The sequence below is a fragment of the Coenobita brevimanus genome, chromosome 71 (assembly GCF_032717465.1).
Source record: "Coenobita brevimanus isolate Jiangsu-jjx chromosome 71, ASM3271746v2, whole genome shotgun sequence".
Lineage (NCBI taxonomy): Eukaryota > Metazoa > Arthropoda > Malacostraca > Decapoda > Coenobitidae > Coenobita > Coenobita brevimanus.
Window position 1 is genome coordinate 32,069,577 of NC_137024.1, and position 11,396 is coordinate 32,080,972.

Consider the following 11,396-nt stretch of genomic DNA (forward strand, 5'->3'; position numbering starts at 1 on the left):
ACCCTAAATTAGAAAGTGTCAGCTGAAATCATTTCCCTCCCTTCCTGGGCTGCAATGCAAATAGGAGGTGGTGGGGTAAAAGCCTCATTATGTTAATTCAAGAAGACGAGGTTTCAAAACTCATATAAAAACGTAAATATTGTAACACAGGAAATTACGGTACTGTATGAACCAGTTATTATTGTTCAGAAAGAAGAAAGCATGGACACTGTTTCAAACCAGGTAATCTTACTCACATATATGTTATGATGAATGAATGATGAATGATAATTAAATATGTACACAGTATAATTAAAATAAAATAAAGCACAACACATCTATAAAAACTGAACTTACAATTGTAACCATCTTGAATTATGAATGAAATGAGGACTCAGACGACAGAAAGGCTGGATACATGAGGACACAAATTAAGATACTGGTAGTCATTGTAAATTACATACTAGTCCTATACACATTATTCCACTGTTAAGTTCTTCATATGTTCCCTCACCAGCATTAGTACATCAGTGCATTGGAAGCCCTTGTGAGAACGTCCATCATGCCATCCACAGTCATGCCACGGTTAGTTTTACAGAGTTCCAAGGCCTCCACCAACTCCTCGGTTGTTTCTTGAGAAACCAGTAGTCCATACAGGGAGAAGAAGCCCTCCATGTTACCCAGGAACACTTTGTCACACACTACCTGCAGGTTGGTGTTGGTGCGCTCCAGTTCACACTTGGAGGTCCTCAGGTGACAGCGGCCCTTGCAGTCAAAGTAAGAGCAGTCATCATTATCAGCACAGTGTGGGGTGCTCTCCATGGTGCGCAAAAGTGAGCTCTCTGGCATAACAGCATCCAGGTCTAGGAAGACTAGGTTTCCTTCATGGTCCCAACCAAAGTGATCATGCTTAACATCACAGAGGTGCAGGGGCTCTCTCCACATGCTCTCTAGGTGGCTGATGTAACGCAGTATGTCCAATGCCTTCCAGATGCGGTTCCGCCACGTCAGCTTGAAAGGCCGCATTGCATTCTTCGTCAGTGGCTCAAAGTACTGCATGGCATAGTAGGTTCCACATGTCCCCAGGATGCTGGGGAATATTCTCAATTTCTCAAATATGACTGATGTTAAAAATTCATGATCTTCCAACAAGAGCCAGAAGTTTCTGTGACAGTCCAGAGATTCCTTCTGACCCTGGTAAAGTTTGGAAAGATTGACAAGTTTGTTGATAACATCAGAGCTAATATCATTGCCAATAAAGTTCTTTACATAAATATTCACCATGCTGATAAAGTCTTCTTTACTGGGAAGATACTTTTGATCTGATTTTGACTTCCAATATACCTGCAATTATGAAAAAGGGGTAAAGAGTGAGATACAATACAGGCATCACATTGACAAACTTATGTGCATAATGGACAGTTATATGAATGACCTAACACCATCAGTCCTCATTTAAAGTCTGAGATGTATGCAGGTAAAATGTTACTGTAAGTGCAAGAACTATGATTTTCACTTCTGGTTCATAACTGTGGCATTAAAAAGACAAAAATCTCTCACTTCCGGCTTCAAAATAACTTTACAATGAATCACATGCAGCACTTGCTCATGGTTGCATCTTCTCTTATATTCTAGACAATGCCTGACAACATTACTCAACTAGTTGTGAGTCATATGGGCCGAGGTGTTCCTAATGTTACCATTAACCTTCTCATGGTCAGGACAACTCTAGCTAGTATTGTCTTCAGTTAATGCTAGATGATTTTACTCAGTGGGAGGAAATGACTCACTGGAGTCACTTAACCTCCTTATTAGAATGACATGTTTTAATGACTTAGCTATTCTTGATACCTCTAGACAATTTTACTCAGCTTAGAGGAATGCTTTGGTAGTGCAAAGGCTTCTGACGGCTATATTTAACCCCATCAGTTCAAAAAGCCTCTTCTAGGGTCAGCTAAATTGTCTGGTGACAAGGCTAAAACACGTCATCAGACTGAACGGGTCAACCCCTTCAAGCTGATTACCTGGTATCTGTTTTTTCTTTCAATATCCAGATAATTTTATGGAGCTTGGAGAAAACTTTTCAAACTGGATGGGTTATTAATCCTTAATGAACTCCTTCATTACTACAGATCTAAGTTAAAGAAAACTCTCTGAAGACGACAGGAATACGATGAAAAACACTTCCCTGGATGCTGTGAATTGAAAATAAAATTTTTTTTACCCCTTAAATCCAGGTGACCTTGCTTTTGGTTTTTCCTGCTAATTTCAGATGATTTTTCAGCTTTGGAAAGGTCTCTCATACTCTTAGGAGATTTAGGCTATACCGTACAGCATTAAGACTGCATCTTTCCCTTTCAGTCTAACCCCTTAACCGCGGGGCGTCACTTTCGTGATGCTCAGGCACAATGGATCATACTGCGGGGCATCACTTATGTGATTCTGTGTTATTTTGAATTCATCCAGGCTTTCAAGTGGTGACTTGTATCATCTATCAGTACTGGCAGTGTCCAACAATAGTCAGCGCTGCTAATGTCATCTGTGCTCCCATCCATCGTTGACAATTTAGCCATTTTTCCTCATTCTCGACTCCCCTCCCTACCTCCCCTCCATTACCCTTTCCTTCTGCTTGCCCGGCCGTGCCGCGCTACACAAATCTTGTCTGGATTTTTCCACTGATTTCATCCACTGAAATGAGCCCTATGCCCTATTCTTATACAAAATATATATATAAAAGAAAAAAGGTAACTGATCGTGCCATACACCTGGAATTGGCTAATTATCACCTGGCAACACTCCATTTGCACTCGTTCACTAATTTTCCCTGCTTATTTCCCCTTGAAATATGCCGTATGACCTATTCTTGTAATAAAAATATATATATAAGAAAGGAAGGGAGAAGCCTAAGTGATATTTACATTCACCTGGAACTACCTAATTTATTATGTACTGTCTAGATTTCCTGCCAATTATTTCATAGCATATAAATTATCAGTTGTCACCATATTGACATTGTCAACCCTTGCCTGCCCATATACGCCACGTCATTCAGTTTATTGTCAACTTTCGATGTGAAACTATGCCAGATTCGCGCCCCTCCATTTCCGCCGCTTCTGTGCCCACTGCAAAGGGCCCTGTGACCTCTACCCCTACTAAACTTCGTGTGGGAAGGGGTAAAGAACTAAGTGACTCTGCTGTTGAATGTGAACTGGCTGATTTATCGATGATAATGATGGATAGTGACTTTGATTTTTTGGGTGAATCGTGTGATGAGACTGGGGAGGAAATGGTGACAGAAACTGCCAGTACGAGTGCTTCAGTGTCCCAAGTTCATCCTGGTTCCAAGGCAAAGGAGCCCCTAGTGCAGCAAGGGAAGGAATTTGGGAAGGGAGTGAAAAGGAGGCGGGTTAGCCCTGGAACAATGGCCCCGTATGACCCAGCCCGCCATGTGTCCCGAGGTGAATCACCTCTCCGCTCTCCCAGCCCAACTTCACTAATATCTTCCACCTCTTCAACCGACATTTCTCCTGAGTCTCCGTCAATGGAGTCTCCACCAGCACCAACTGTGGAGGCAGGCCATAGGGAACAAGGTAAATCCCTTACTCATCGTAAAAGTAGACTAGCTTCTAGAGTAAGGGCTGCTAGTGGTACACGGCAACCCAGGGTCAGTCGGAGTGACCTTGAAACAGCCCAGTCTGCCTCATAGCCGCCCTCACCCAGCCTACACCGCCACGAGAGGGAACCCTGGACGCCCTCATGTGGACGGAAGGTTCCGATTTCGTCCTGGAACAACTCCACTTCAACGAGAGTTCCTCTGGGATACAGCCTGCCTTCACTCTTGACGAGGATGCTGAGTGTGTGGACTACCTTTTGGTCTTCCTTGATGACGAATTCATGCAGCACATATGTGATGAGACCAACAGGTACGAGTCACAACGTGCTGCAAGTGGTGCAGGTGCAGTGAAAATGCAACAGTGGACAGTGCTTGGAGTGCAGGAACTGTAAGTGTTCTTCGCCCTCATGCTTCTCATGCCCCATTCAAGGATGCATGGGTTGGAAGATTACTGGTCCATGGACCCTTTACTACCCTCACCCACCTTCAATAAGTACATGGCCAGAGATCGCTTCTGTAACATTATGGGAAACCTGCACTTCACCAACAACGATGTACCTTCCCAGACTGACTCACTCTGGAAGATCTGGGAGATTCTGAACAGAATGAGGGATAAATATGTCATTCTTCCAACCATTTCAGAAGGTTGTCAAGATGAATCCTTGGTTCTGTTCACAGGACGTCTGAGGTTTGAACAGTACATTCCAAGCAAATGTCATCGGTTTGGAATCAAGTTCTTTGTACTATGTGACTGTAAGACGGGGTACATCCTTGACTTCGTCATCTACACTATTCAGCCAGCACTGTTGATCTGGACAAAACACACCCCCTTGGCTTCTCAGGCTGTGTAGTGAAAGTGCTGCTTGAAAGGTATTTTGGTGGGAATCATGTGCTATTATACAGCACCGAAACTTGCTAAATACCTTTCAGAGCACGGCATCAGGTCCTGCGGCACTGTCAAGAGTAATCGTGCCCATTTCCCCAAATTCACCGAGGCAGGAACTTCGCGGCAGGAAGACATGCACCTACGCAAGTCTGAGAAGATGCTGGCAATACGGTGGCATGACAAGGGAGTTGTCCACATGCTCACCACCGTACACAAGGGGGAACTCCAAGACAGTGGGAAGGTCAACCGCAGGACAGGCGAACCTGTTATGAAACCTGATGCTGTCATTGACTACATTATCAACATGCGCTGGTGGACAAGTCCGACATGATGATTGGAGAGATCGACTGCCTCAGGAAGAATACTAGGTGGTACAGGAAAGTGTTTCTGCATCTCATTGACATGATGATGCTGAACGCCTTGATCCTGTACAAGATGAAGGTAAAGCCATCAAAGTCATTCTCCCTGAGAAGGACTTGTGTTCAGCAGCTGCTTGTGAAGTATGGTGGGGTGACAGCAACAGCTCCAAGGCGCCATTCCGTTAGACTTCCTGACAGACTTGAGCAGAGGGCGTACATGGATCGGCACTGACTGGTGCAAATGCCTGCCACAACAAAGAAGATGGCTGCGATCCACAGGTGCCAGGTGTGTGCACATACCACCAGACGCACGCCTGAGCAGAAACGCACCTCTTGGCAGTGTGCTGAGTGCCAGGTTCCCCACTGTGTACCCGGCTTTTTTTCATTACCACAGCCTGAAGCACTTCTAAAACAGTGCAAGTGGAAATGTAAATAATGTGTAAATAGCAAGTGAAAGCAATGGATGTAAATATAATTGAACAGTGGAAACTAGTATTATAAGTTACTGCATGTGACAGTGAATAACATAGTGTAAATAAAATGGAAATGTAAATAATGTAAATAAAACAGAAAATGTAAACAGAAATGTAAATGATTAGTTATATAAGAATATGAGAACAAATACTTGGAGTAATGACAGTGAAAGTGAAAGCTTCGCTCTCCACACTAGTTCACTGAACAAGAAAGTGAATGCCTGGAGTGAAAATAAACTACTAGTACTGAAGGAAACTTATGGATAAATACTGTGTATATATATATATATATATATATATATATATATATATATATATATATACACAAGTGTAATAAAGTACTAGGATTATAAAGTGTGAGTGTGTTTATGACTAATAAATGACAGAATACCAGCAGGGAACAAGCACGGGTGGGAAGCTCGTACGCACTCGTAATTTACATTGCTTTCACAGCATTTTTTTTTGGAGTATGGATTCTAAAAGTAATCCCTCTAATATCCGAACGCCCAGTATCCGAACATCCCCACTAACCGGACATAATCGTCCCGGGATCCAATACCCCCCCCCCTCCCCCCCCCCCCCAAAAAAAATCCCGCCCGTAATTTGAACTTGGTGCGTGGGGTGCGGGACAGCTTTATTGTGGCACGTCATTCCTCCGACGTCCGCTAGAGCGCCCCTGCATACTTCCCACTTTCCACCTGTCTCTCATCGCGAGTGAACGCTCGTCGTCATGGCTGCCCACGTGCTCGCTTTTGTGCTTGTGCCTTACCTGCTGCAGGCACTCCTGCTGCTCAAGTGCCTCTCCTTCGTGTGTGATGATGATGGCCCCGCCGCCTGAGAAGAGGAAGAGAGTGGTGTTGACTCTGGAGAAGAAGCAGGAGATACTGGAGAAAGTAGATGCGGGGTGGTCTTCTTCACACATCCTCCACGAGTTCAACCTGGCCCGATCTACTTTTTTTTATATTAAGAGGTCCCGAGACAAACTCATGCAGTACACGACTGACTTCTCGTCGAGAAGCAAACGCAACGTGGAGAGGAAGGTGATGTTTACTCACAAGTTTGCTGAAGTCGACCGCTCCACGTTGATTTGGTATCGACAGCAACGTGCTGCTGGTGTGATGGTACGTGGTACGGAGCTGAAGGCTGCTGCTGAGAAGTTCACCAGGCTTCACGACGCCCTAGACTTCAAGGCATCCAAGGGTTGGCTCTTCGCGTTCAAGTTACGGCATGGCCTTACCAACTGTAAGGCTCATGGCGAAAGCGTTGGACGCTAACGAGGATGGAGTTGACGAGTCTCAGCACAAGGTGAAGGGCTTGATCAACAGGGAGGGCCTCACTTTCGGTCAAGTCTACAACGCTGATGAAACTGGTTTATTCTATCACTCTTTGCCAACGAACACTCTAGCCGAGGAGACGGAGAAGTGTGTACCTGGCCGCAAGCTCTCCAAGGAACGGATATCTGCTTTGTGTTGTGCCAATGCTAACGGCATGCACCGGCTTAAGCCCGTTATTGTTGGCTGCGCAAAGCAGCCTCGGTGTCTTCATGGGGTGATGGATGTCCTTCCTGTCATCTGGCACCATTCTCTGAAGGCATGGTTTACAGCCCAGATCTTCAAAGACTGGTTCCACCGCCATTTCGTCAAGGAGGTCATACATTACCAGACGGGGAAACTGGGAATCCCACGCGACCAGGTAAAGGCCCTGGCACCTGCCCACCCGTGCGACAAGTACTTGATGGCTGAGAATGGCCACATTAGGTGCATGTTTCTGCCACCTAATACGACTGCTCTCATCCAACCAATGGACCAAGAAATGATCGTGGCAACGAAGAGGCTGTACCAAAGGAAGTTCCTGGACGAGGTGATGGTTGTTCTCGAGGACGAGGACGAGGACAGGGAGGGACGGGACACGCGAGGCCAACGGACTTTGGAAAACCTTCTCCACTACAACATCAAGTCTGCAATCTACAACTGGGCCAGTGCATGGAAGGAAATCCCTGTCAAGACTCTAGAAAATGGTTGGTCTCGTCTGCTTCTCGAAATGAATGTGGAGTACAATTTCCTAGGTTTTGACATGGATGACTTCCATGCACGTCTACGTACGCATGGCGACGATGTTGATGTGGACGACGTGCATGAGTGGTTGGATGACGATGAAGGTGATCCTGAGTATCAGACCCTGTCTGATATCAAGATCGCATCTTCAATTGCAGGTATCAGTACCCAGCTTGAAGATTCCGATAAGGATGGAGACGATTATGCGGACTCCTCTCAGCATGACACAACTTCAGCCATCCCCAAGCTGAGCACACTCCGGGAACACCTAGAGTTCGTTCCGGACTACCTGGAACACCCGGACTGCGACAGGGAGATGGGGCCCTTGGGACTTGTGGCGGAAGTGCGTGCTTTCAGGCAGTGCGTCATTAATCATCAGAATCATCGTTCCTTGCGTCAATCAACCACTGACAGTTTTTTCAGGCCCCTGACCCCCACTGTGCCCAGCCCTGGCTCCACTCCGTTGCCTCCCCAAGACAGGCCCTCACGCTCCGAGCCACATCCCAGCACATCAGCCATGGTGGAGTCACCGCTCGACGTGAGTTTGCGTCTGTCTTCAGAGTCGTCTGCAGTGGGTAAGCCATCACCACGACCCAGCGACGCACCCCTAGGTCACCTGCCAGCGATACTCTCAGACTCTGACAGTGAATAGACGCCAAGATCTTCTCCACTAGACCACACGGGAATTTACAGTGTTGTGCAGTGAAAAAAACAGTGTGTTGTGTTAAGGATTTACAGTTGTGAGTGAAAAGACACACAATTTTTGGACTAAATTTAACGTAAATAAACTTGTGTGTTTTTGGTTTAGAAAATGGTTATAAGAGTAGGAAGACTTAAAGTGCAGAGTGCAACACTTATTAAGTTACAATGGATCATAAGTTAGACAAGAGTGCGCACTGTGAAGAGAATGGACTTCTGAGTGCGAACGACTAAGTTCGTGCAAGACTTCATGAACAGTGTACTGCAAGTGCTTCAGGAAATCCTTCTTACTGTCAGAGTCTGAGAGGAGGCGGTTATTCATTGAGATGGCCATGGACTTGCTGTAAGTAGGCAGAATGTTTCATACAGTACTCTACTGTATTTTCCATACTATACTTACCTCAAACACCTCATTTCACTCTTTTATGTCCCTTATTGGTGTGAATATGCTGTGTCTTAGGTGCTATGCATGTGCAGTAGGGAGGTGTTTTTCTGAGTTAGGCTAGGTTAGGGTCCATAACTACCAGTCCAGGAGCCAGGGACTTGTAAGTACCCAGAATGTTGAAGATTGTATGAACCTACCTCAAAACCCCCATTTTTTGCTTCTTTTGCATTTATTTCAGTCTTTTATGTCCCTTATTGGTGTGATCTGGGTCTTAAATAGGTGCTATGCATGTCCAGAGGGAGTTGTATAGGTGTTTTTCTGAGTTAGGGTCCATAAGTACAAGTCCATAAGCTGGGGCCCAATATCCGGACAGGACCACTATCCGGACCTGCCTATGGCTCTATTACGTCGGATATTGGAGGGATTACTGTACTTGAAATTCATAGAAGAGTGTTTCTAGTGATAATATCAGACTGTGGTAATCATATTACGGGGTGTCGGGAAGTGTAAAGTGGAGACTTCATTACCCAACCTCAGAAGTCTCCACAAGTCCTACGGTAGTCAATGAAGGCTCAACAAACATCCCAGGAGAAAGCTGAGGGTATGTGCCATAAGCATATGTAATTATAATATTCTAGGACTAATAACTGATTTTTGGCAAATATTTTTAAAAAGTCAGTCTGAGTGCGATTAACCCCGCGGGACGTGCATGAACCACCTCCGACATGCCAGCGGTTAAGGGGTTAAAGAGTCCATCCTAAGCTGAATATAACTGTCATGAGATAGCACTAATAAACTGAAAATGATATCCCTGGACTCAAAGGATTCAGTGAGGACTAATTATATTATGACCCACCTCTTCCTCCTCCCCAGACACCTCCTCTCCAGGAATCTTATGGTCCTCTAGCTTGATGGCTGATTTGATGACCTTCTTATTCCCACTGTCAAGGGTGAACACAGCTGGCTTGTTGAGGTGAAAGGTGTGGCAGGAGATCCTCGATGCCACATCATCAACACACAACTCCCAACAAAGTTCATGACTGCTGCCCGAACTGGTCTCTGCACACTGCAAGTACAGTATAATCATCGCTTGAATCCAATCATGCCTTCTTTAGTTTATTTCTGCTACCTCCATACAATTACATTCAGTTACAGAAGGCATCCCAGTAGTGCAGGAATTAAGGAAGGCTGTACCTAACCCTTATATACAACAAGTCTCTCACATAAAATAGCCTGGTAGCAACAATAATAAAATTAAGAGGACATCGCATTACAACAAGGGAAGGAAAACAATGAAAATGAAAATGACGCTATACAATAAAAGTGATTTACACTAAACCATAACAAAGCAGCTTCCTCTCTATCAGAACTCTAAATAAAATTACAATGTGGCTATTGTATTGCTAACACTGCAGGTAGTATTAACTCTTTAAATCCAGTGACATGTTTTACTGATTTATTCTTGCTGCTTACAGATAACTGCAGTCAGCTTCTGGGAGACCTCTTGTCATAATGGAGTAAGTAAATACTATATCTAGCTTCTCCAGTTCAAAAAGATCCCCCCAAAACTAAATCAGTAGTCTGGAAACTGCAAGAATAAAATGACAATATCCTGTGCATCATCAGACTGAAAGATTTAGACACGTTACGGTGCCTTCATAATATCATACATTAGCTCCTTCAACTTGACATCATTTATATTTTATTTCTCCTATCACCAGCTAACATTATTCAGTTTAGGGGAGATGTTTTCAACTCGATGGGTTCAATACAGCCTTTGTACTTTCAGTATGAGAGGTTACTCCAAAGTTTTAAAAAACATCTAGTTTCAGCTTGATACAAATGAGAACTATGTCAGAGCACTCAAGACTTTAAAAAAAAGTTTATATTACCTCATCAAGTAAGTACTGTATTGTCCGCAAGTCACAGATATTTTCTAAGGAATAACATATTTCTCCATGCAACTAGTACTGTCAACTGAAGGAAAGTGGCAAATCAGCTTTAACGACAGAAATGAAATATAAAAAATGAGATTTTTTTCTGTAGCTTACTGTGGACTTATCCCCTCTAGTCAAAGTATATATTTCATAATACAGTATTCTTGTTATCTCCAGATAATTTACTTTTGCACAGAAGACTCTGTTCCTATCAAAGGGTTTGATAAAGTCCTCATCAACCTCTTTACTACTTGGAGACTCTCCTTAAATTAAGTAAGAGTGTCTAGTAGCAGCAAGAATAAAATACATATGAAATCCTCTGGTTGAAATGATCCATAGTAAACATGAACATCAAAAGAGGCAACGTATAAAAACAACTTAGTGTACCATTCTGGTCTGGCAGCACACATACCAATGGTGTGATGTGGTTACTGATGATGTCGGAGGTGGTGCAGATGAGACTGGAGGCAAGCAGCATATCCCTCACAGCCACCACCGCTACCACCATTGTGATGCTTACCACAACACCAGTCCAAAACATACATTTCCTTCGCTTACGTTTGTTCATAATGATATCTTCAATAAACCTCGCAATACAGCAAGGAAGAAAAAATGTTATTTTCATCTCTCTGTTCTAAACAGGCCCTCCTTAAATTATATTCGTCTTTAAGCTTAAATGACAGCACATAAAGAAGGAGAGGAGACACATTGTTCGTAAGTTTCACTTGCTCAATACTTTATTCTGGTATATGGTACATGCTTATATGTCCACACTAGCCTGGTCAACTTCAGTTAGTCTGCTTTCTTGAATTAATTTCAAGTTCTCAAAAGCACTTAACACAGACAAACAAGAGCACTGATCTATCAGTGAATATCATATCATACTGAAATTCAGTAAACAATCTTAGTCCTCATCTGCAAGTTCAGGTGTTACAACAGCTTAACTCCACCATCCCTGAAAAAGAAAAATGAATCAAATCAAATCGTCTTTCATTAACTGGTTGCTGTGTT

The 11,396-nt window shown here is 43.9% G+C and overlaps 1 protein-coding gene across 1 annotated transcript; it reads right to left on the reverse strand.

Annotated features, from left to right (window-relative positions):
* Positions 1-498: 498 nt before the first annotated feature.
* aln (divergent protein kinase domain 1C) lies at positions 499-11,010 on the reverse strand. The gene is made up of 3 exons (XM_080277919.1): positions 10,798-11,010; positions 9,305-9,514; positions 499-1,323 (listed from the first exon to the last, which is right to left on the reverse strand). Exons 1-3 carry the CDS (start codon positions 11,008-11,010, stop codon positions 499-501), a joined length of 1,248 nt encoding a protein of 415 aa, XP_080134045.1.
* Positions 11,011-11,396: the final 386 nt, after the last annotated feature.

What these genes read in the sequence shown, in the direction of transcription:
- aln (XM_080277919.1), bottom strand. Translation starts at nt 11,010, where the DNA reads ATGAAAATAACATTTTTTCTTCCTTGCTGTATTGCGAGGTTTATTGAA. An exon ending in GTAACCACATCACACCATTG is followed by an intron (nt 9,515 to 10,797) that starts GTATGTGTGCTG and finishes CTGTACTTGCAG; the next exon opens with TGTGCAGAGACCAGTTCGGG. An exon ending in TGTCTGGGGAGGAGGAAGAG is followed by an intron (nt 1,324 to 9,304) that starts GTGGGTCATAAT and finishes TCATAATTGCAG; the next exon opens with GTATATTGGAAGTCAAAATC.